This window comes from Hemicordylus capensis, chromosome 14 (genome assembly GCF_027244095.1).
Source record: "Hemicordylus capensis ecotype Gifberg chromosome 14, rHemCap1.1.pri, whole genome shotgun sequence".
NCBI classification, from domain to species: domain Eukaryota; kingdom Metazoa; phylum Chordata; class Lepidosauria; order Squamata; family Cordylidae; genus Hemicordylus; species Hemicordylus capensis.
Window position 1 is genome coordinate 5,834,411 of NC_069670.1, and position 23,934 is coordinate 5,858,344.

The following is a 23,934-nucleotide window of genomic DNA, read 5'->3' on the forward strand; positions in this document are numbered from 1 at the left end:
TAATTATTTGAGACAGAGGTCCTCTGATCTTTAGCCAGAGGAGAGGCGCTGCTGTCCCTGTTCAGTCAAGGACAGCATCCCGCCCAGTGAGTCTGTGTTTTTGTGTTAGACTGCTTTGCTGTTGTTGAAAAGCACTATTTAAATTTTTTTGATTGTTCTAATTTAATAATATATGTCCCCACTAAGACAGCAGCTTCACCACCACTCCTGTTGAACAATGATTTCCTCTACAGAAACGTGACTGTCCTTACCTGTTGAGGATGACTAGCTACACACACTTCCGTTTTTAAATGTTGTTTTTTTAATGAAGACCAAGAGTTCTGTGTGAACACAAGGCTTGTTTTTTTAAAAAAGAAAAAGAAATCAGCTTGACCAGAATTTTTCAAGAATTCCGCTGAAATCCCACCCCACCAATTTTTACTCCTTCCTAAAAGTTAGAACACTTTCACCAAGAAGGAAAGAGGAGAATCGTTTTGATTTTTGTTGTTGTTTTCTTTCCAGTTTTGAATTAAAGCTGTTTTATTTCAAAGACAGGTATTATTTTTTTTAACAAACATACAAAAGCAGCATCAATCAGTTAAGGCAGCAGAACATTATACAACTTTTCAATTTTAAAAAGTGTCATTTGGATAGGGGGGAAGGATACAGAATTTTGATATTTCTTGTTTCTGGTGCATTTCAGGATTTTCTCAAATGCAAATTTATAGCGCTATAAATCAGGAGATAGCACTAACGCACATTAAAGGACCAAGTCGAAGGCATAAAAGAGAAGGACATCTGAGATTCTGGACCTTTCTCAATCCCAGTGTGTGTGTGTGTGTGTGTGTGTGTGTGTGTGTGTGTGTAGTATATCTCAATGTAATGGTGGCTGGCTTAATCTGTTGGACTTCTGCCTTCACAGGCATCTCAAGCACAAGAGCGCTTCCAAGAAAACCAGTGATACTCCCGGAAGCTGTTAGTTCAGTTATAAAACCTTAATGATTGCTCACATAAGCAATTAAAATGCTTTTTTTGGAGGGGGGAGAATTGGTGTGCCATATTCATTGCGACAGAATCTCTGTATACCGTCAGTTTCCTGCCCCACCTCCTGCCCACCAAGAATGTCGTTCTGTTTTCAAAGTTAATATGAAGACAGTAGAGGAATCTGCAAAGATACTCACAAAAGCGGCAATAGCATTTTACGCTTAAAACTTTTATGTAAAGCATAATGCATGTTAGGTGGTGTGTGTTGCCTTTTAAAGGGAAGAAAGTATGAAAGAGACAGTGCGGAGTTGAACTAGGTCTGGGGAGACCCGAGTTCAAATCCTCGTTCAGTCATGAAACTCACTGGGCAACTCTGAGTCCAACCTACCTCACAGGGTTGTTGTGAGGATAAATATGACCATGTCCATTGCTCTGGTCTCCTTGGAGGAAGAGCGGGATATAAATGTATAAGTAAAACCAAATGAAGAGGCTGGGGGTGGCAGGGATGTGATAAGAGACAGAAAGAACAACCCTTCTTTTTCGGAGGTTTGATATTGCCCCCTCCTTTAATATTTCTCATGCACGTCTGTCAAAGTACTTTCTAAAGGAAGGCCAGAAGATTTTAAACTGTTGTGCAGAAGGGTAACATTAAGTGTCCGATAGTTTAAATCCAGGGCTGTAGAACTTTACCCCGCCCCTGCAAACGGACTATGACTCCCATCACCTGCCGCTGTGGCTGGGGATGATGGGAGTTGTAGTCCTACAACAGCTGGCCGGCCAAAGCCATGCAACCCTAGTTTAGTCCAAGCTGGTCACAGGGTCCCATTTTTCCATCAACGTTTTGGCACTGGTTGGTTTTATAGGTTAAGCATAATTCTAGAGAAGGGTTTAGGTGATTTACGTCAGCTTGAATGCTTGTTTGTTTAAAGTTGGCATGCATTTTTTGAATACACGAAAACACACGAAGCACCTTCTCACGGCCTCCTTTTGGAGTTTTCTTTTGCCCTCAAATCGTTGGAAAGGGACCTTGTAGGTGTTCTCGTCTAACCCCCATTGGGAGCACATGGGCCACCCCGTAAGGACGCCCCTGTCTGTGAGCACATCTCTGGCACTGTTAATTTTTTCAAGGGAAGAACAAGTTAGGGTTGTCTCACTACCGCACCACAAGGGAACTCGACGATCATTGTGGAAGAATTATAGGGATTTCTCACCTGCTGCTGAGGTTCCCCCGTTCATAGAGGATTGCATATTCGCTTTGCTGCCGGCCTCACACATCCAATCAGCCGACATTCCCAACTCGACAACTTGGCCCTTATTGTCAAACACCAAATAAGAACATAAGAACCCAGTGGAGAATTGGCAGCCTTGTCCACTCACCACGGCAGAAAATCTCCACAGGTTCTCAACCCAGGTCCATCTAAAAACGACAGCCCCTTCCATCATAATCACTCCAGTTCTATTTGCAAATGTTGCTCAGATCTGGGTCCAGAGTCCCAGGTTCAAGACAGCAGAGGGGGAAGAAACTCCCTTTTCATTTTGGATCCCACAAGGCTTTGCTTCAACAACAGATCCTTCTAAAACCAAAAAAAAGCCTCTCGACAGGAAACCCTTTAAAACTTTTTGCACATCTCAAAAGAACGAATCAACCTCTCAACCACGCTGGTTCCGGAGCAGAGGTGAGCAAGCGTGGCCCTCCAGCTGTTGTGGAACTACAACTCCCATCATCCCCAGCTGCAATGGCTGGGGATGATGGGGGTTGCAGTCCAACAACAGCTGGAAGGCCATGTTTGTCTGATCTATTGGCTTCTGTGCACAACTGCTGGCATGTTAGGAGAAATGCCCAGCCGGGACGGGAGTGCTTCCAATTTTTGGTTCTGTGCTTAGGAACATTAAGGTAGGGGGCAGGGAGAAAGATCATGTGCAAGGCAACAGCTGAGTAGGGTGAGTGCATCCTACCCAGGTTCCATGCCCAGCATTGTACGAGAGAACTATTGTTACAGGGCAGCCAACAAATTAAGTTATTTATTATTTATTATCATATTTATTATTCTTTATTCAAACAGTCAGACAGATGTTATTGACTGGTTTGTTTGATCCAGACATCAAGTCCTTCCCAAGGACCTGGGATGGCTGAATTGTATTGTCAATATTGTTGCTGATGTTATTATAAATATCGTTGCAAAATGTAAGCTGTTCCCAGTAAAGTTGCTTTTTGTAATTGACTGATGGTAATTTCCCTGACCCCTATGGTACTGAGGCGCTCTTCAAGGTGTTTTGGAATGGCAGCTAGGGCACCAATTACTACTGGGATTATTTTGGTATTCTTCTGCCACAACCTTTTACTTTTGATTTGAAGATCTTTATATTTTGTTATTTTTTTTTCTATTTCTTTTTCTTCTATTCTGCTGTCCCCTGGTATTGCTATGTCGATTATTTTGACTTGTTTTTCTTTCTTCTCGACTACAGTTATATCTGGTGTATTGTGTGGCAGATGTTTGTCTGTTTGTAGTCGCAAGTCCCATAATATTTCTACATCTTCATTTTCTGCAACTTTTTCAATGTTGTTGTTATTATTACCAACCCTTAAATTTAAGTCAACTCCCCAATTTCTAACATCAAAGAACCTGGGGGAAGCATGATCTTTAATTCAGGTACAAACAGTACTATTTATTATTATAAATTATCATTTATTAATCATTAATTACTATTTGTTATTTTTTATTAGGAAAAGCTGTCCTACCCTGCTGCCTCGCACACGGTCGTTCTCCCCGCAAGCACACAGCAGCCAACAATGGGGAGTGTGTCCAGAGTGTTTCCTCTAACAGGAATTCCCAGATGTTGTTGACTACAACTCCCACTTGACTACAACTCCCACAATCCCCAGCCAAAGGCCATTGCAGTTGGGGATGCTGGGAGTTGTAGTGAACAACATCTGGGAAGCCCTGTTAGAGGGAACATTGGTGTCCAGGTCTCCCAGGCAGGCTCGGCACATCTCCTACTCTGCCAGTGAATGTTTTGTGTGGAAGACACAGGTGGGCCACCATGTTATACCGGTTCCCTTTTCACTTCTCCTCACTTCCGACCTCATCATGAAGGTCGCCCCAAATAGCATCAACCACTCTCTCTGTATCACTACATCCTTTGGACTTTCTTTTGTGGAATCTTCCGGAAACCGTCTCCTGGGATTTTTTTGTGGCTCCCTACGAGTCAGCCTTGGTTACATGGTCAGAGTTGCAGCTCGGGGGTTCTCTGGACTGCCCTCATACAACACTTGACATCTCTAGGGATGAGAAGCAGAGTTTGGAAGGGACCAAACGGGGAGGAGAGCATGTCCTGCGGTGGCAAGTAGGGACGTGCAAAACGGTCCAACGAAACATTTCTACTCGAAACGAGCCGTTTCGGGTCTTACGAGTTTGAAACAAAATGCCCTTGAAATAAAGGGCCTGTTTGGAGCAATTCAACCCCGTTTCAATTCGAAACATTTCGACGTTTCGAGGGCCATCTTGGAGGCCTGTTTTTCTCTTCCGGGTTGCTTTGCCTTCCATTTGGCTTGCGATCTCCTCGCTTCTTAAAAGTGTGTTTGAAATCACCTGCTTGCCCATTTCTTTCGTGGGTTGGGTGGTAGGTAGCACCCATCATGCCCAACCACCCAGTCCACATTGGGGTCCCTAGTTGCTACCCAAGGGGGACAATGGGGTGTTTCGAGTTTCCCTAGTGCCGCGCTTTTGCCAAATTAAGGGGGAGATTAGATTTCTCCTTCTGATCCTTCTGGAAAAGGCCTGGATGTCAACCAGGCCTTGGGGGTTCCTTCCACAGCCCCAGAAGGAGACGGGCAATTGGCTTGATTCAAGCCAGGGACATCTTTTGTGGAATTTTCGAGATGGGAGCAGCCGTTGGCCTTCGCCAAGAGACTCGCAGCTGGGATCGCTGCCAACGGTGCTTCCACCAAGTATTGACTCAGGGTGTGTGTGTGTGAAGTGATCCATTTCAGTATGGAACACTTCCGTGTGTATCTGGGATATCTGCCATCCCCTCACAATAAATACTCGTCCTTTTCCTCGGAAAGGTGTGGAATGTTGACGAGCGGCATGACATTTCATTACCCCACAAGAAGATGTGGGGCAAATGTCCGAGGGGGGTGAGGACTTTTCAATGAGCACTGGAGAAGGCTCAGAGCAGAACCAGTGCTGAGTTTTTGCCAATTTAGGGGGAGAATAGATTTCTCCTTCTGGACCTTCTGGGAAAGGCGTGGATGGGAACCTGGCCTCCGGGCTTCCTTCCACAGCCCCAGAAGGAGACGGGCAATTGGCTTGATTCAAGCCAGGCCCCAAACACCTTTCTTAGGATTTTAGAGTTGGGCACCCCCGGAGGTCATCTAGTCCACCCCGCTGCTCAGTGCAGCAATCTGCTGCGGTTTCTATTTCTAACGTCACAGCTCGGCCCCGCAAGAGAAGTCATAAGATAGAAGAGTGCTTCTGAGCATCTGCGGAGTGTCCCACTTCCACCACTGACTGTGTGGTCGTTCAGCTAGACTCGATCCCCACGGAGAATTTAACCCCTGAAGGCAGAGCAGGTGGGGAAGCGGAAAGGCAGTTCTGCATTTCTGCAACTCAGTGGGGAATGCCGGACCATGGAGAGAACTAGCTCCGGCGGTCCTAGTGAGCTCCCCTTTCCCTTCGGATTGAGGGGGTCGGGTGTCAGCTGCACACCAGGACAAAAGGGGACGGAGTTCTTGGGAGCGCCCCCATTTCTCCTCCAAGCTCCCTCTCCCCGTGATCAGACTAGCCCCCAACCCAAGTTAAAGGTGCTCAGATTCAAGGGAACGCTAGGTGCAGACGAAGCGGCACTCTAACGAGTCAGGACCTTGGTCCGTTTCACTCAGTAGCATCTACACTGACTGGCAGCCGCTCTCCAAGGTGTGGGAGGCAGAGCTCTTTCCCAGGCCTACCTGCAGATGCTGCCAGGGCTTGAACCCGGGACCTTCTGCAAGCCAAGCAGAGCCTCTTCCACTGAGCGATGGTCCCCCGTCTGGGAGATCACACCGGGATACCCGCTCACAAGGGTCCTCGGTTTCTCCAGACACACACAGTACTTGAGGTAACAGGTGCCGCTAGGTGAGCAAACCAACTCCCCCAAACCCAGGGGAGAAGGAAGCTTCGCCCCTCTCTTCGGTGCCCAACGTCACAGACGTCCTCGCTGACGGTCACTTCTCCTTGGGCGGCTCCGCTTCGGGGACGTTGCTCTGCAGGATGGAGACGCCGCCGGCGGAGCGGAGGAGGGCGGCCGTGAACGTGGCCAGGAGGGCCAGGTTCCCCAGCAGGGCGGCGCCCAGGGTGGCAAACGTGTGCGTGAAGATGGCCACGGGCGCATGAGCGCTCAGCCAGGCCCGGCGAGAGCGCAAGTCCCACAAGACCGCTTCCAGCTGGAAGTGGGTGCCCACCACAGCGCAGATGTGGAACAGCTGGTGGCTGTGGCCTGTGGCAGGGAGAGAGAGAGGGGGGAAAGAAAGGTTCGGAACCGAGGGACCTAGCAAGCTGCCACATACGGAGTCAGGCCCTGGGGCCATCCGGCGCAGTACTGACTACCCAGACTGGCAGCGGCTTCTCCGAGGCCGGAGTCTCTCTCAGCCCTATTCTGGAGAGGCCAGGGCGGGAATCTGGGTCATTCTGCATGGAAGGATGTAGGTGATACTTGAGGAGATGATTAACCAATGAGAGAGCACCCCTGCTAACTGGGCAAAGAGGCACCTTTTACCGTGGTGATTCTCTTTATTTAGCAGGGGGAGAGTAACTGGCCCTATCCATCCCCAGCACAGCACCCCTCCAGTGACTGTTGCTGGTGTCTATCTTGTGTTTCTTTTTAGATTGTGAGCCCTCTGGTGACAGGGAGCCATCTTATTTATTTGTTTGTTATTTCTCTGTGTAAACCGCCCTGAGCCATTTTTGGAAGGGCGGTATAGAAATTGAATTATTATTATTATTATCATCATCATCATCATCATCATCATCATCATCATCAATCTGGGACGTGGGATGGCAGAGTTCCAATCCCTCCTTTGGACAAGAAACTGATGCTACTTCCCAGAGCCGGTGAATCGGAACATAGGAAGCTGCCTTCTACTGAGTCAAACCTCAGGTCCATTAGCTCAGTACAGACATTATTTATTATTATTATTATTATTATTATTATTATTACATTTATATCCCACTCTTCCTCCAAGGAGCCCAGAGCGTTGTACTACATACTTTCACAACAACCCTGTGAAGTAGGTTAGGCTGAGAGAGAAGCGACTGGCCCAGAGTCACCCAGCAAGTCTCATGGCTGAAGGGGGATTTGAACTCGGGTCTCCCCGGTCCTAGTCCAGCACTCTAACCACTACACCACACGGGCAGCGACTTCTCCAAGGTTGCAGGCATGAGTCTCTCTCAGCCCTCTCTGTTATTTGCCTGTGTAAATAAAGATGGAAGGTCTAATATTGACCACTCAAGGTATGCAAATTGGGTGGAGACCTTTGCCAGGAGAATCCGAACTGGGATGACACCTCTGGATTCACAGCTGGGACTACTGCCAAGAGGTGCTTCCACCAAGTAGGAGGCGTGGAGACTGTGCCCATTGTTGGGAACTTGGCCACAGGTTGGGAACCCTGAAAGAATGGCCATATACCGTCCAACCACTGGCAGTGCGACCCAGAAGTGATGGACCTCACTGAGGCCGAGGAGGAGAGCTGGTCTTGTGGTAGCAAGCATGACTTGTCCCCTTTGCTAAGCAGGGTCTGCCCTGGTTGCATTTGAATGGGAGACTTGATGAGTGAGCACTGGAAGATATTCCCTTTAAGGGATGGAGCCGCTCTGGGAAGAGCATCTAGGCTCCAAGTTCCCTCCCTGGCAGCATCTCCAAGATAGGGCTGAGAGAGACTCCTGCCTGCAACCTTGGAGAAGCCGCTGCCAGTCTGGGTAGACAATACTAAGCTAGATAGGCCAATAGTCTGACTCAGTATATGGCAGCTTCCTTTGTTCCTCTGTCCCCTTTGCTAAGCAGGGTCTATCTTGGTTTGCATTTGAACGGGAGACTACATGTGTGGGTACAGTAAGGAATTTCCCCTCAGGGGATGGGGCCACATTCCTCTTACCAATGAAATCAAAACGGCCAGGGGCCAGGCGTTCTGGCAGGTGGGACGCAAAAAGGAAGCCGGTGAGGGCGGCGAAGAAGAGGTGGTAGAAGTAACCAGCAATGGAGTCGTTCCAGGCACAGCCGTCGCCGAAGCAGAACAGGAGCTGAAAGGCAAAGAAGGATACAGGGAAGATGCATGAGCCCCCAATGGGAGGAACACAGGAACACAGGAAGCTGCTGTATACTGAGTCAGACCACTGGTCCTTCTAGCTCAGTATTGTCTACCCAGACTGGCAGTGGCTTCTCCTAGAAGGGTACCCTGAAGGTCTTCTAGTCCACCCCTCCTGCTCAGTGAAGGAAGCTGCAGTAGCGTCCCTGACCGACAGCTGCCCAGATTCTGTTTCAAAATCTCCATCCAAGGAGAGCCCAGCACTTCATGAGGCAGACCATTCCACTGTCCAACGGCTCGTACAGACCTGAGATTCCTCCACACAAACTAGGTATGTTGCTGCCACCATGAGCCTACCCTGTAGAACAGCGGTATGTTGTCAAAGAGGAAGGGGTACATGAAAGCCACAGTCCTCAGGATCTTGCTCACGCGGGGACACTCCAGTTCCAGGAAGCTAAAGAGGAAGAAAGAGAAGGAAATTTGTAATTCTTGTAATTTGGGGGCCTTCTTTATGGCAGCGCTGGGACTTTGGAAAGCGCTCCCTGTCAGAATAAGATCATGGATATTTGAATTATTTTAAACCTTCCAAATCTGGACACTTACAATACAGGAGAACCCCATTATTCAAGGGTGTTCTGTTCCAAAGGGGTGGGGGGAAGCAAGGTATGAGAAAAACCCGGGTGGGAGGGATAGTGTGGAAGCAAGGTGGGAGGGAAAGATGGGTGGGAGTGAGAGTATAGAAGCAAGGTAGGAGCAAAACCTGGGTGGAAGCAAGGTAGGAGGGAAACCTGGGTGGGAGTGATAGGGTGGAAGCAAGGTAGGAGGGAAAGCTGGGTGGGAGTGATAGTGTGGAAGCAAGGTAGGAGGGAAAGCTGGGTGGGAGTGATAGGGTGGAAGCAAGGTAGGAGGGAAAGCTGGGTGGGAGTGATAGGGTGGAAGCAAGGTAGGAGAGAAACCTGGGTGGGAGTGATAGGGTAAAAGCAAGGTAGGAGGGAAAGCTGGGTGGGAGTGATAGGGTGGAAGCAAGGTAGGAGGGAAAGCTGGGTGGGAGTGATAGGGTGGAAGCAAGGTGGGAGGGAAAGATGGGTGGGAGTGATAGTGTGGAAGCAAGGTAGGAGGGAAACTTGTGTGAGAGTGAGAGTGTGGAAGCAAGGTAGGAGAAAAACCTGGGTGGAAGCAAGGTAGGAGGGAAAGCTGGGTGGGAGTGATAGTGTGGAAGCAAGGTAGGACGGAAACCTGGGTGGGAGTGATAGTGTGGAAGCAAGGTAGGAGAAAAACCTGGATGGAAAAGAGATTGTGTGGAAGCAAGGGGGGGGAGGGAAACCTGGGTAGCGCCGCCTGGAAATGTGTGCCACATTTCTGCAAGGAAGGCTACTGTGAGGAAGTCTTACGTACCGGGAGTAACAGGAGAGGCTGGTGCAGATAAAAGAATTAAAGGCAGCCGTGGGGACGAAGTAGCGGTGCAAAGGGCCGTTCACCCAGCAGTCAGGCATGGCGTAGGCCCCATAGGTGAAAGCGCACCCTACACACAGACAAACACAGGCTGTTACAAGCACGGATGCCACACGTTACTCTATAGCAGGCCTGCCCAATGCAGGGGATGTGATACTCCTCTCCTGCCAAGGTTGTCAGCTTTCCTGAGGGTCAGACCCTTGGATTCAAGAGGCAGAGCCCAGCAGCTAAGGGGCAGTGGCAGATCAGCGGGTGAGAACTGGTCACAGTGGGGCTGAGTCTAGGGATACCTGGTGGGTGCAAAGAAGAGAACCTGGCAGGACAGGGGGAGAGTTTGGCTGTGGCTGGGGGGTGGATGCTGCTGCCAGCTTGGGTCAGGTCGCTGGTCCATCGATCTCAACATTGCCTGCACTGATTGGCAGCAGCATTCTGGGATTTCAGACAGGAGTCTATCCCAGCCTGACCTAGAGATGGGCTTCATGCATGCAAACCGTGAGCTCTGCCCAGATAGGGCTGGGAGAAACTCCTGTTTGCAGCCTTGGAGAAGCCGCTGCCAGTATGTGCAGACAACACTGAGCTAGATGGACCAAGGGTCTGACTCAGTATATGGCATCTTCCTATGTTCTTATGTTCCTCTTCTGTGCAGCACAGGATTATGGCTTGCTGAGGCCCTACGACAGGGGTGGGCAAACGCAGCCCCCCCAGCTGCTGGTGAACTACAACTCCCATCATTCCCAGCCACAATATATACAGAGTCAGACCATTGGTCCATTTAGCTCAGGATTGCCTACACAGACTGGCAGCAGCTTATCCAAGGTTGCAGGCAGGAGTCTCTCCTAGCCCTAACTTGGAGGTGCTGCCAGGGAGAGAATTTGGAACCTAGATGCTCTTCCCAGAGCGGCCCCATCCCCTGAGGGGAATATCTTACAGTGCTCACACATGCAGTCGCCCATTCAAATGCAAACCAGGGCAGACCCTGCTTAGCAAAGGAGACCATTCACGCTTGCTACCACAAGCCCAGCTCTCCTCCCTTTCTGCTGTGCAATTTTGCTTGCTCTTTTCCTGCTATGGTTATTTTTGTTTCCAAAAGCCACCCTCTCAAGCCATAGGAACATAGGCAGCTGCCATATACAGAGTCAGACCCTTGGTCCATCTAGCTCAGTACTGTCTACCCAGACTGGCAGCGGTGTCTCTGAGGCTGCAGGCCGGAGTCTTTCTCAGCCCTCTCTTGGAGCTGCTGCCAGGGAGGGAACTGGGAACCTTCTGCTCTTCCCAGAGCGGCTCCATCCCCGAAGGAGAATCTCTCACAGTGCTCACACATGTCGTCTCCCATTCAAATGCAAACCAAGGCAGGCCCTGCTTAGCAAAGGGGGCCATTCACGCTTGCGTTGCGACCACAAGACCAGCTCGCCTCCCGGAGACCGAGCTTCCGCTTGAGCCTCACCCAGGCTGTACAGGCTGAGGGCCCCGTAATCCAGGAAGTAGCAGATGTGCCGGGCGTGGGTGGACATGGTGCTGAACATGTGGGCGCAGCTGGAGGTGAAAGGATAGAGGCAGACCAGGGACATGTAGGCCAGGAAGGGCCAGCTGTAGGAGTCGCCCCAGAAATCCAGGCTGTAGGACAGCACCAGGAAACGCCAGAGGAAATACCTGCAAAAGGGGAAAGGAGGAGGTTGGATAGACGGCACGTCTCATCGCCTTCCTGCGTCCTGTCGATCAGCCCAAGGGAGGAGGGCTGGTCTTGTGCTGGCGGGTTGGGATGGTCTCCCTGGCGAAGCGGGGCCCTCCTTGGTTTGCATTTGAATGGGAGACGGCATGGGTGCGCACTGCAAGAGATTCCACCCCACCACTTAGGGGATAATGGGGCCGCTCTGGGAAGAGCATCTAGGTCCCAAGTTCCCTCCCTGGCAGCAGCTCCAAGATAAGGCTGAGAGAGACTCCTGCCTGCCACGTTGGAGAAGACGCTGCCAGTCTGGGTAGACAACGCTGAGCTAGATGGACCAAGGGTCTGACTCAGTATGTGGCAGCTTCCTATGCTCCTATGTTCCCATGTGCGAGTGAGGGCCAGCCCCCTTCCACACCAACCCTTGCAAGCGTTTAAAATGCAGGGCAGAGCAGGGAGAAGGAAAAGTTGCTGCAGCCTTCTCTCCTCGCCCCGTGTTTCTTGGAATCCTTTCTAGGGGGGAAATGGGGGGGGGGGGTGGACGACAACTGGTCTTTCTCCCCTCCCTCCAGTCTTTTTCCCCGGCCTTCTCATCTCTCGGTGTTGCTCCAGGGCTGAAGCCAGGAAGCATTTTGCCACCCTGCCAACCTCCCAATAATCTGCCGCCTAAGGGCGCTGCTTTACCCTGCCTCACGGAAGCGCCGCCTCTGCAGGCTTGTCACAGAAGACAGCAGAGGGCAACGGGGAGGGACCACCGCTCAGTGGTGGAGCAGCTGCTTTGCATGCAGAAGGTCCAGGGTTCAACCCCCGGCAGCTTCTCCAAGTAAGGCTAAGAGAGACTCCTGCCTGCAACCTTGGAGAAGAAGCTGCTGCCAGTCAGTGCAGACAATACTGAGCTAGATGGACGAAGGGTCTGACTCAGTAGAACACAGCTTCCTCTGTTCCTGTGTTTCCAGGAATGGCGCCACGGCTCAGGAAGAACATCTGCTTTTTGTGAAGAAGGTCCCGGATGCAATACCTGGCAGCTAGGGATGTGCACAAAACCGGTTTGCTTGGTTTGCTTTGGACTCCAAACCAGATTTGAACTGGACCAGGCATATTCGTCCCCCCCTCCCCCACCGCCTGAATTGGGGCCACGGTTTGAATTTGCAACAGTTTGGGCCCAGTTCAGGAGTGCCAGATTCCACTACATTTTGTCCAAAAAAGGGTTTGAGTTACCATCACTGAAGGTTTCGGTGGCCTCAGAGGATGCTTTTGTGGCCATGGGGGGAACATAGGAACAAGGAACATAGGAAGCTGCCATATACTGAGTCAGACCCTTGGTCCGCCTAGCTCAGTATTGTCTACACAGACTGGCAGCGGCTTCTCCAAGGTTGCAGGCAGGAGTCTCTCTCAGCCCGATCTTGAAGATGCTGCCAGGGAGGGAACTTGGAACCTAGTTGCTCTTCCCAGAGCGGCTCCATCCCCTAAGAGGGGAATCTCTTCCAGTGCTCCCACTTCTAGTCTCCCATTCATATGCAACCGGGATGGACCCTGCTTAGCTAAAGGGACATCATGCTTGCTACCACAAGACCAGCTCTCCTCTCCTCTAAGACCCAGAGTGAGGGGTCCTCCGGTGGCTCCCACACCCCGCCAGTCTCTTCCCGAGTCTCCAGTGGCCAGCTCAGCCCGTTTTGGGGTCGTTTCAGCCCGTTTTGGGGCCGTTTCGGCCCTGTTTGTGCACGGTGGCCATTTTTGGAGCCTGCACTTGTGCATGGGCCGTTTGCATGACCAAGTCTACACACATAAGTGCACACTCACAGACACACACACACATATAAGGCAGCATCACATGCAAAACTAGGAAGATCGGGGAAGCTGGAAATGGGGAACGTCAGCTGTCCATAGAATTATGGCTGGGGAAAGTCAAATATTTACCAGGTAGGGAGGAAATGTGTCCAAATATTGATCGTTTCATTGTTCATCTGGAAGGAGCTGAGGACGCAATCCAAGGCAGAGCTTTTGGGGTGTCGGTAGCCAGAGATGATGCCATCTTCCCAGAAGATCTGCAAAGACAGGAAGAGACCTTTGGCCCCCAAGCCCTGTCGTCCTACGGAAGCAACCGGGCCCTATTTTATTTACTTGTTCATTTAGCATATTTGTATACCACCCAAAACGTATGTCCCTAAGCACCCAGGCATTTTTAAACAACTACAAGAGCCAACCTGGGCTCTCCAGCGGGCCTAGGACTACAACTCCCATCACCCCCCGGCCACAATAATTTGGTCTGACTCAGCATAGGGCAGCTTCCTATGTCCCTAAGCCGGGGCTTACAGAACTGGTGCCTAAATCCGGCACTGTTGAATTTCTGCCCACCACCACTGTTTAGAGCTTGGGGACAGGGATCCATCTTACTTTTATTTATTAATTCCCTGTGTAAACCACCCTGAGCCATTTTTGGAAGGGTGGTATAGAAATCGAAGAAAGAAAGAAAGAAAGAAAGAAAGAAAGAAAGAAAGAAAGAAAGAAAGAAAGAAAGAAAGAAAGAAAGAACAGGATGTTCTGCCCGCATAGAGTTGCCGTGCCCCCCGGAATTCCGGGTTTCATCTGGATTTTAAGCATCCCAGATTGCTTAGCCCATTCAGATTGGCCCAGATTTCCGCTTTCATTTCAAAAAAGCTAAGCTCTAACCCTTGTAGAAGAAGCAGAATTACGGAGCAAAACGTGCAGCCCTTCTTCTGCTCCAGAAATATTTCCAAGCCCATTTACATACTATGCCAATGAGGCACCCAGATTTGGAGAGCCGGAACAGGACAACCCTATACTCGCAAGATAAAGATACCAGGAAGAGAAGCCCAGCCTCTGCAAAGGACGGTGGAGGGTTGTGTACTCACGCGAGGTACTTGGTGGACCCTGAAGATCTGAGGCAGCTTTATTGTGAGCATTTCCAGTCACACTGGCAGCGGTTTCTTTAAAAATGTGTGTGTGTGTACACAAAAGGCCACTCTGTGTCTGGGAGGACCCGATTTCGTCACGCTTCCCTGCTGGCGGGCAGTGGTGCACAACCCCGACCCCCAGGTGGCTCGGTGGAGGGTCAACATCGGTGTCCTGAAATGACACCGGGAAGGGTGGCAGGGACCAGAGGGGGTGGGAGGGAGGGACAGACAGACAGAAGACACAAAAATTCATTCAAGAGGCAACACAAAGGAAGCACTCTGTCGAGGCCACACAAACAGAAATTGTTTGTTGCCCCAGATGCTCTGATAGACCCTCTTTTTTCCTTCTTTTTTCTTTTTGCCCGTTTGGCTTTTGAAGATTTTCAGAGTCCTTTTGCATTACATCTGGGGAGCATCACTTATGTAATTTCAGAGCCTGGACCTAAAGGCCTTTGGACTCCCCTCTCTGCTCCCCACTGTAAATTAAGCATCATCCCCCTACACTCACACATACATACAAACACACACACACACACACACACACACACACACACACACACACATACAGTATTGTTAACACATGGCTGCTTGTGGGCACACACAGCAACTGGTCTCACAAGAATGTAAGAATAGAAAACAGGTATGTTGATGCCAATGAGCATTCGCAGAAACATTTCAACACACAGCTGTTGAGAGGAGAGCTGACCTTGTGGGAGCAAGCATGACTTGCCCCCTTAGCTAAGCAGGGTCTGCCCTGGTTGCAGATGAATGGGAGACTTGATGTGTGAGCACTGGAAGAGAGTCCCCTCAGGGGATGGAGCCGCTCTGGGAAGAGAGCAAAAGGTTCCAAGTTCCCTCCTTGGCAGCATCTCCAAGAGAGGGCTGAGAGAGAAACTCCTGCCTGCAACCTTGGAGAAGCCGTTGCCAGTCTGGGTTGACAATAGTGAGCTAGATGGACCAGTGGTCTGACTCAGTATATGGCAGCTTCCTATGTTGCTATGTAGTCACAAATTCAGAAGTGCAGGTGCTCTCCATGACAGCCCTGACAGCCACACCCACCCCAATGGCCACACCCCTTACTCAGATGCAATTGGGAGAGGGTTCAGTTTCAAGAAGTCAAGAATCATGCAGAGAACATAGGAACATAGGTAACCGCCAGAGACTAGGACATGTCCTAGAATGGAAGCTGCCACATAATGAGTCAGACCATGGGTCCATCTAGCTCAGTATTGTCTGCACAGACAGGCAGTGGCTTCTCCAACTTTGCAGGCCGGAGCTTCTCTCACCCCTATCTGGAGATGCTGCCAGGGAGGGAACTTGGGACCTTCTGCAGAGCGGCCCCATCTCTGAAGGGGAATATCTTACAGAATCAATATATTCTCATATTCCTTGCTCAAACATGTCGTATCCCATTCAAATGCAAACCAGCACAGACCCTGCTTAGCACTGGAGACAATTCATGCTTACTCCCTCAAGACCAGATCTCCTCCCTTGCGATTTGTTAATTTTAATTTTTTCCGACAGTTTAGAATGGCGTCTCTTATCACCTCTACCTGACTCAGTTCTTTAAGCCTCTGTCCCCGAGAAGCCTGGTTCAGGCACAGGTATACGCTCAGTATCCTCCGCCATGAAGACAGATGCAAGGAACTCATTTCGCTTCTCTGCCCTCTCCATATCCTCCGTAATAATCCCTTTCACTCCATCATCTATCAGACCCAACTGCGACCCTGGCAGTTTTTCTGCTTCTGATGTCAGTTTTTGTTATTCCCCTTGATGCGTTTTGCTAAATGTTCTTCAAGCTCTCTTTTGGCTTCCCTGATTGACTCCTTGCATTCCTTTTGCCAGAGTTTCTTTCGGCTCTCTTCATTTGGGCGGGCCTTCCAGTTTGTGGAGGAATTCTCTTTTGTTCCCCTGCACAAGGCCAGCATTGACAGCTGCTCCCCATCACTGTCATGTGGCCGGCCACGGAGGGGTCAGGGCGAAACCAAAGGCCAAGCGAGGGGCGGAAGAAAAGATTCCTGATTTGCCATCGCTTCACTGTAAGTCGTCAACAGAGAGGGAGAGAAAAACCTCTCGGAAGGCTGGCAGGGAGGCCTGAACCACAAGCGTGGAAAATCAAAACAAGAGACCCCAGTTTGGTGGGGGATCTCTCTCTTGCCTGCCCGCCCACCCTGGCTTGGAATTTGCTTTCCAGTTTGGCAAAGAGCGACTAATTTCCAGCTCCAGATCTCCCCACCGCGGCTTCCACATGCCACCCGCTGGAACGGTTTGTTGCGAATGCAACCCAAGGCTGAATTCCTGGCAGATAAAAGCATTGTTGCAGTGGCTCTAGGAATATTGCTAGCTGTACAGAAATCGGAAGGCCACATTGGGCTCCACCCCAGGGAATACCCTTTTGGTGCTGGGGAACATAGATGAAATGCACTTTAGAAAGCTGCCATATACTGAGTCAGACCATTGGTCTATCAAGATCAATATTGTCTGCCCAGACTGGCAGCGGCTTCTCCAAGGCTGCAGGCAGGAGTCTCTCTCAGCCTTGTCTTGGAGATGCTGCCAGGGAGGGAACTTGGAACCTAGATGCTCTTCTTAGAGCGGCCCCATCCCCTAAGGGGAATATCTTACAGTGCTCACACAGGTCGTCTCCCATTCAAATGCAAACCAGGGTGGACCCTGCTTAGCAAAGGGAGACTATTCGTGCTTGCTTTGTGCAGCACAGCAGTTAAGACAGGGGTTCTCAAGCCTGTCTTTTTAAATAATATGTAATATTATATACTTTTGCTGTATATGTCATTGTAAACCACTCAGAGACAGAAGTTTGGGGCGGTCGACAGATTTGAGAAACAAACAAATACTTGTATTTACCAAACATGAAACATGTTTATCAGGGCTGTGTGTGCAGTCACGGGCTTTGGGAGAAGGGAATAATCCCAACCATTTTGTTATATTAAACCTAGAATCAGCCTTATGTAACCCAGGGGGTCTGAAACTTGCCCACCCACCCCCGCTAAGGCTGGACTACAACCCCCATCATCCAGTGCGAGTGCCAATTTTTTTTGTGGGTGGGGGTGATGGGCTTTGTAGTCCAACAGCATCTGGGTGCCCGCGGTTGGAAAGCCGTACTCTCATCCATCCGAGTCTCCTCCCCTGCCCCCCATGTCCCTGCTCAGGGCTACTTCCAGCCCAGACCCCAAAGGGCTTCCAGCCCCAGAACCTATAGCCATCGCAAGGCTCCTTGGAGCAGAAAGCAGAGCTGCGCCCCCCCCACCCGCTCCCCAGACCTGCCGCAGGAAAGGATTTCAGAAGGCATTTGGCAATCCCGGCCCCTCTAGCAGTAAAGCCGGCTCTCTCTCTCTCTCTCTCTCTCTCTCTCTGGCAGCCAAAGCTCTTTTCGGGCTCCGAGATTTTCCACATTCAAAAGCACTTAATGGGCATTAGCTCATTAGAGCCGCGCACACCTTCCCTGCGAGGGAGTGCCCTGCTTTAGCACGCCTGGGTGTGGGCTGTTTCGCTTGCAGGCAGAAATGGCCCACTTCCCCCCCCCCCACACACACACGACGGCTTCTTATGCTGTGGGGTCCGTAACTCTGTACTGCAGCCTGCGGTCAGGGAAGAAGGTCCGTGCTCCATGATACAGCCCCCGAGTCACATGCAGGAGGAGAACCTTGGAGAAGCCGCTGCCGGTCAGGGTTGGGAGTACTAAGCAAGAGGCAGCAAGGGCCTGACTCGGTATGGCAGCCTCCTATGCCCGATGTTCCCAGAGAAAGGGAGAGAGCCTCTGATTTCGACAGCAGATTCTGTGTTTCCACGTTCAGGTGTACATTTAAGCTCGCCGTACTGAATAGGGAGCGGCAGACCCAAATTTGTTACTTCCCGGACAGGGGTGGCCCTTTCCTGAGGCGAGGAGAAGCAGGTTTTTGAGATGCCCCACCCACCCACCATCAGAGCCACACTTGGGGACTGATCATACACTGGCCTCTCTAAGATGGAGCTGAGAGAGATCCGAGTCAGACCATTGGTCTATCTAGCTCAGTACTGTCAGCCCAGACTGGCAGCAGCTTCTCCAAGGCTGCAGGCGGGAGTCTCTCCCAGCCCTATCTGGAGATGCTGCCAGGGAAGGAACTTGGCACCTTCGGCATGCTCTTCCCAGAGCGGCCCTAAGAGGGAATCTCTTACAGTGCTCACGTATGTGGTCTCCCCTTCACATGAAAACCAGAGGGGGCCCTGCTTAGCAAAAGGGACCATTCATGCTGGCTACCACAAGACCAGCTCTCCTGTGCTCGTGTGTGAAACCTATTTCTAGTGGCTGCTAACCACGCTAAGGAGGAGAGCTGGTCTTGTGGTCGCAAGCATGACTGGTCCCCTTTGCTAAGCAGGGTCCACCCTGGTTGCATTTGGATGGAAGACATGATGCATGAGCACTGGAGGATATTCCCTTTAAGGGATGGAGCTGCTCTGGGAAGAGCAAAACGTCCCAAGTTCCCTCCCTGGCAGCATCTCCAAGAGAGGGCCAAGAGAGACTCCTGCCTGCAGCCTTGGAGAAGCCGCTGCCAGTCTGGGTAGACAATACTGAGCTAGATGGACCAAGGGTCTGACTCAGTATATGGCAGCTTCCGATGTTCCCTTTCTTCAAAACAAAATCACATCACTTCCAGTTTGGCTGACCCTGGTTAGATCAATAAGCAGAGGAGAAGCAAGCAAAGTTGTAACATGTACTGTAGTTTAAGTCGAAAGTGTTTAAACACACACACGCACACGCACACAGCACGCAGGCTCCCAATCTCTCCAGCCTACTCCCTGCTTCATGTCCCTTATCCGGGCAGTGGGATGTAGGCAACCCTAGTTGACACCCGAATAGTCTGCCGCCAAAGGCTATGGTCTCACCTTGCTTCACGAAAAGGCGGCTTCTGGGCACACCTCTGCCGATTCGCTGGGAGAGGCTGTCTGTGCAAAATGGTTTCAGGAGACACTAAAAAAAAAAAAAAGCTCAAGGCAGGGGTTAGGAACCCAGGCAGCTGCCATATACCGAGTCAGACCCTTGGTCCGTCTAGCTCAGTATTGTCTACCCAGGCTGGCAGCGGCTACTCCAAAGGTGCAGGCAGGAGCCTGTCTTTCAGCACCGTCTTGGAGATGCTGCCAGGGAGGGAACTTGGAACTCTGCATGGTTCTCAAAGCTGGCTTCCCAGACGGTGCTGGACTACAACGCCCATCACCCCCACCCACCCCGGCGGATGATGGGCGTTGTAGTCCAGCAGCCTCTGGGGGCCCACATTTGAGGACCCCTGCTCTGAGGCTCTTTTACAGCTGGGGGCAGTCGGAGCTTCCTCCACACCGAACCGTAGTGGCAAAGAGCGGATCTCCAGCCGGCCTCATCTGCCCCTCCGTTCCGGATGCCGAAATCCTCCCGCCTGAGACCGTCTTGTTTTCCTGGTTGGAGCCCAAGAGACCTGGTTGATGCTGTGTGAGAACCAGGCAGCGGAACCCGGCCCCCCCCCAGCTCCGAGGGGCCCCCCAGCTCTGCCCCTCCCTCTTTTCTTCATTATCTCCCTCACTCCGAGGGGCTGCCGGAGAGGGGGGTAAAACACAGGCCCCCTCGCCCCTGCCAGGCAGACACCCATAACTCAGCCAGCCCCAGGCGGCCACATCCCAAAAAACTTCCACGAGCGAGCATGAAAGTTCGGGGGGGGGGGGTAATAAAAAAAAAATAAGAACACCAGCTCAACAGCTGGAAAGGAAGGAAGGACAGAAAGCCACCACCCAGCAGTGGAGAACAGAAAAGAGGCGAGAAAAAGAAGGCAGTTACCTGCTGCGGAGATGAGGGGTTATGGAGGGGTGGGCCGCGGACCCCCCATCAGCTGCTAGCCCTTCGCCGTAGCCATGGGGATCGCGCCGCCTTGAAGTTGGTTTGTGTTCCCCCCCCCACTAATTCCCCCCCCCTCCTCTCTTAAGCTACATTCCTTGGCAATTCTGGTGGAAGAGAGCCAAGCCACCCTCCCAGTTGGCTGGAGTTTATGGGCGGAAGGGGAAGAAACGGGCCTCTCGCTGCAGAAGCCACAGGCAGGAGCCAGGAACGCAAGAAAGAGAGCTCTTTTATACTCAAAATTACTCATTATTCCTCCCCCCTCGGAGACAAAACCCCAACATGCCTTCTGAACACGAGATCTGCTGCCGGCAGGGCTGTGAGAGTGGGGTGATCAAGCCCCAGCAGGTCCCTTAAGGCTTTTTTTTTTTAAAAAATTAAAAATTAAAGTGGGGGCACATTTTGGAAGGAGGGCGCAGCTTTCTGAACACCTCCCAAAAGCATAGGCCAGTCACACAGCAGCAGAATCTTCTGCAGCCCAGAGCAAAATGGGGCAGCAGTTCAGCATTTGGGGCCCTTTCCAAGCTCACGGGAGAAACAGCGAGGAAAGTCTGGTTTTTAAAGAACCATAGAAAGTGAGTGATTGAAATCCTCTTGGCAAAGCTGAAGAGGGTTTAAATAATGCTTTTAATTTGTACTGTAAACTGCTTTGGGGTTATTTGCATGGTAGTATATACATTCAGCCATAGATAAATATGGAATAGATTTGGAATAGAATTGTATTGATTAGGATCGTTTTTACTGAGAATTTATTATTTTTTAAATTGACTAATCAATATATATGGATTAGTTTGACCCTATCAAAAGATCAGAGATTTTTTAAAAATCCATATCCATATCTATTCCATCCCATTCCAAATTAGATAGACAGAGAGACAGATAGAAGCACTTGCTTTTTGCAGGAACTGGAGAACAGTGCAATGAATTTCATGTTGCCAAGAGAGAGGAGAGGAAAGAAGAGCTGATTTTCTGGTAGTATGCATGAACTGTCCCCTTTGCTAGGTGGAGTTTACCCTGGTTTGCATTTGAATGGGAGACTACATGTGAATACTGTAAGATATTCTCCTTAGGGGACGGAGCCGCTCTGGGAAGAGCAGAAAGTTCCAAATTCCCTCCCTGGCAGCATCTCCCAGATAAGGCTGGGAGAGACTCCTGCCTGCAACCTTGGAGAAGCCGCTGCCAGTCTGTGAAGACAAGACTGAGCTAGATAGACCAAGGGTCTGACTCAGTATATGGCAGCTTCCTATGTCCCTAACCGTTCTGGGATGGGCGATACATAAATGAAATAAATAAATTTGATATTTCCCCCATGGTTGTTAAGTACTCTGGTCTATGACCGTAATAAAGATTGGATGGATACATAGTTGTTAAGCTTTGTTTACTGTCATAAGAAAACAAACATAACCCTCCAAAGAACCTGCGTTTGGGGCGATATAAAATTGTGATTAATTGATAGATAAATAAGGTCTAGAAGCTTTATTTTATTTTATTTTTTTAAGGAAAACTAGGAGACTCAAGTACTCTGCTTAAACAATGCAACTAAAATGTAGACAGACAGACAGTCACACACACGCGTGCATTAGAAAGTTACCCCACCGGAGCAAAAAGAAGGAAAACTCAAAATTCACAGCCCGGTCCCCCCAAAGGCGAGGAGGGGGAGAAGTGTTGGGCAAGAAAAGGTACACGGACAAAAGCCCCTTTTTGCAGGAACTGGGTCAGTCGAGTGGGGAGACGCAGTGAGTGCAGAGGTTACGGAGTGATTTAAGGGCAGTTGGGCCCAGACTCCAGCGTAAAAGCTGCGCTTTCCAGGGTGAAAACAGGCCTTTCTGGAAACATTGGCTCTTACTGAAGAAGAATCTTGCAAGAACAGCCCTACTTACTGCATCAGGCTCCAGGCCCATCTCGTCCAGCATAATGGGAGGAGAGGGGCCTTGTGGTCGTAAGCATGAACTGCCCCCTTTGCTAAGCAGGGTCTGCTCTGGTTTGCACTTGAATGGGAGACTACATGTGTGAGCAATGGAAGACATTCCCCTTAAGGGATGGAGCCACTCTGGGAAGAGCACCTGCCTGCTTGCATGCAGAAGGTTAAAAGTTCCCTCCCTGGCTTCTCCAAGATAGGGCTGAGAGAGATTCCTGCCTGCCACCTTGGAGAAGCTGCTGCCAGTCTGGGTAGACAACGCTGAGCTAGAGGGACCAAGGGTCTGACTCAGCATATGGCAGTTTCTGATGTTCTTATGATCTTGTCTCACAGTGGTCCACCCGAAGCCTCACGAAAGCCCACAAGCAGCAGATGAAAGCGTGCCCTCTCTCCTGATGCTGCCCTGCAACTGGAATTCAGAAGCACATCCTAATTCCCACATTTCCTTAGCATGGTTATAATTGTGAGGGAGCACACTCTGACTCCTATTAACTAAAGCAGAGCTTGTTTTGGTTTGCTGGACTACAACTCCCATAATCCCCAGCCATTGTAGGATGATGGGAGTTGGAGTCCAACATCAGGGGGCTCAAGTTTGAGAACCCAAACTTGGTGGGGGGGCGGGAAGAGCTGATCTTGTGACATGCCCCCTTTGCTAAGCAGGGCCAACCTTGGTTTGAATTTGGATGAGAGACCACCTGTGTGAACACTGTAAGGTATTCTCCTGTAGGGCAAGGCAAGCTCAGTGAACTAAAAATCCCATCATCCCCAGTCATAATTCATGGTAGCCACTTATGAACAGGAGTGTACACCCAAGTCAGGTGGAGTACTGGGTAGAAGTGGAAAAGGGCCTGCTTCCACTTCCCATCGCTTGAAGATCAGTCTTCAACCCAATTGCTTACTAACCCAATTTTTTGCTTTCTGCTGGTTGTGATAGTTGATGTTTAGTGTCTTGCAGCGGTTCCCAACCTGTGGTCCATGGGGTGGAAAAAATGTTGTAAAAAATAAAATCTTGTGTACCACTTCTGTATTATATATCTGGTAGCAATACATTATTCACCATGTAATTTGCTTTGTTTGTGAGCATAATAAATTAGAAACAGCTGCATTTTTAATAACCCTTGATATAGGGTGGAGTCCCGTCAGCCACAGGTCATGTTAAAAATATCTAAAATGCTTACGTGATGTTCCTGTGGGCATGTAGTGGCTGCGTGAAGGAAAAGGCTGAGAACTGGACTGCAACATCTAACTTTCGCAATGTATCTTGATGCATTTCTCTTGGCATGCAATGGATAACTTTTGTATTCTTTCGAGGTCTTCCATGCTCTGGCTGTGAAATTGCAAATGCTTGTTCGGAGTTCTATGGAGGGTGGCTGGTTCGAATCAAGCCAGGCAAAAAACGACAACCACCAAGCCTTATATGCTTATATGGTGAACTTATAAGGCGGCAAAGGCTACTTGCTCACGGTCTTTTTGAAATATTACAAATTATTGAAAATCGAGCTAGCTGGGCCAAGGCTCTGAACTGAACTAGTATAAGGCAGCTTCCTAGGTTCCCAATACAATTTTTTAAAAGTAGTTTTTTCAAAGGAGCAGGAAAGCAAAACATTAAAAATTGGTGGGGTGGGAGAGAATTTAGCAACTGGGCCTGTGGGGTAACCCAACTCCCCCCTGCCCCCAGCTACAGGCCTGTTGCAGATTGCCCCAAACCCAGGGAGTTGGGTGTGTGTGTGTCTTATGCAAACATTCCTACCTTCGCAGAGGCAGCGTGCAAACCCCAAAAGAGACAGGTGACAAACCGAAGTCAGAACTGAAGGGTGGCTTGGCCCAGGTGAAGGACATGTCGACAACTGTCCAAACCAAATGCTCCATGTGGAAAGAGAGAAGCCC

The 23,934-nt window shown here is 50.3% G+C and overlaps 1 protein-coding gene across 5 annotated transcripts; it reads right to left on the reverse strand.

Moving 5' to 3' along the window:
* Nucleotides 1-460: 460 nt before the first annotated feature.
* PAQR6 (progestin and adipoQ receptor family member 6) lies at nucleotides 461-20,461 on the reverse strand. Of its 5 annotated transcripts, none has more exons than XR_008312237.1 (9): nucleotides 15,826-16,117; nucleotides 14,231-14,444; nucleotides 13,275-13,446; nucleotides 11,139-11,344; nucleotides 9,638-9,764; nucleotides 8,600-8,696; nucleotides 8,093-8,237; nucleotides 5,912-6,438; nucleotides 461-2,274 (listed from the first exon to the last, which is right to left on the reverse strand). XR_008312237.1 is itself a non-coding variant. In XM_053278120.1 (9 exons), exons 3-9 carry the CDS (start codon nucleotides 14,279-14,281, stop codon nucleotides 6,167-6,169), a joined length of 1,026 nt encoding a protein of 341 aa, XP_053134095.1. In that variant the 5' UTR covers nucleotides 14,282-14,444; nucleotides 19,154-19,213; nucleotides 20,073-20,461; the 3' UTR covers nucleotides 2,977-6,166. The 5 variants fall into 5 exon arrangements, 4 of the variants coding, with proteins under 4 accessions (XP_053134095.1, XP_053134093.1, XP_053134094.1 ...); XM_053278120.1 differs by lacking the exons at nucleotides 461-2,274; nucleotides 15,826-16,117 and adding exons at nucleotides 19,154-19,213; nucleotides 20,073-20,461 and having other exon boundaries at nucleotides 2,977-6,438; nucleotides 13,275-13,402; XM_053278118.1 differs by lacking the exons at nucleotides 461-2,274; nucleotides 15,826-16,117 and adding exons at nucleotides 19,154-19,238; nucleotides 20,073-20,461 and having other exon boundaries at nucleotides 2,977-6,438; nucleotides 13,275-13,402.
* Nucleotides 20,462-23,934: the final 3,473 nt, after the last annotated feature.

Coding starts and splice junctions, on each gene's coding strand:
- PAQR6 (XM_053278117.1), bottom strand. CDS start 15,924: ATGAGTTCCTTGCATCTGTCTTCATGGCGGAGGATACTGAGCGTATAC. Junction 11,345..13,274: donor ACACATTTCCTCCCTACCTG/GTAAATATTTGA, acceptor CCCCTTTTGCAG/GTATTTCCTCTGGCGTTTCC. Junction 8,238..8,599: donor ACATACCGCTGTTCTACAGG/GTAGGCTCATGG, acceptor TTTGCCTTTCAG/CTCCTGTTCTGCTTCGGCGA.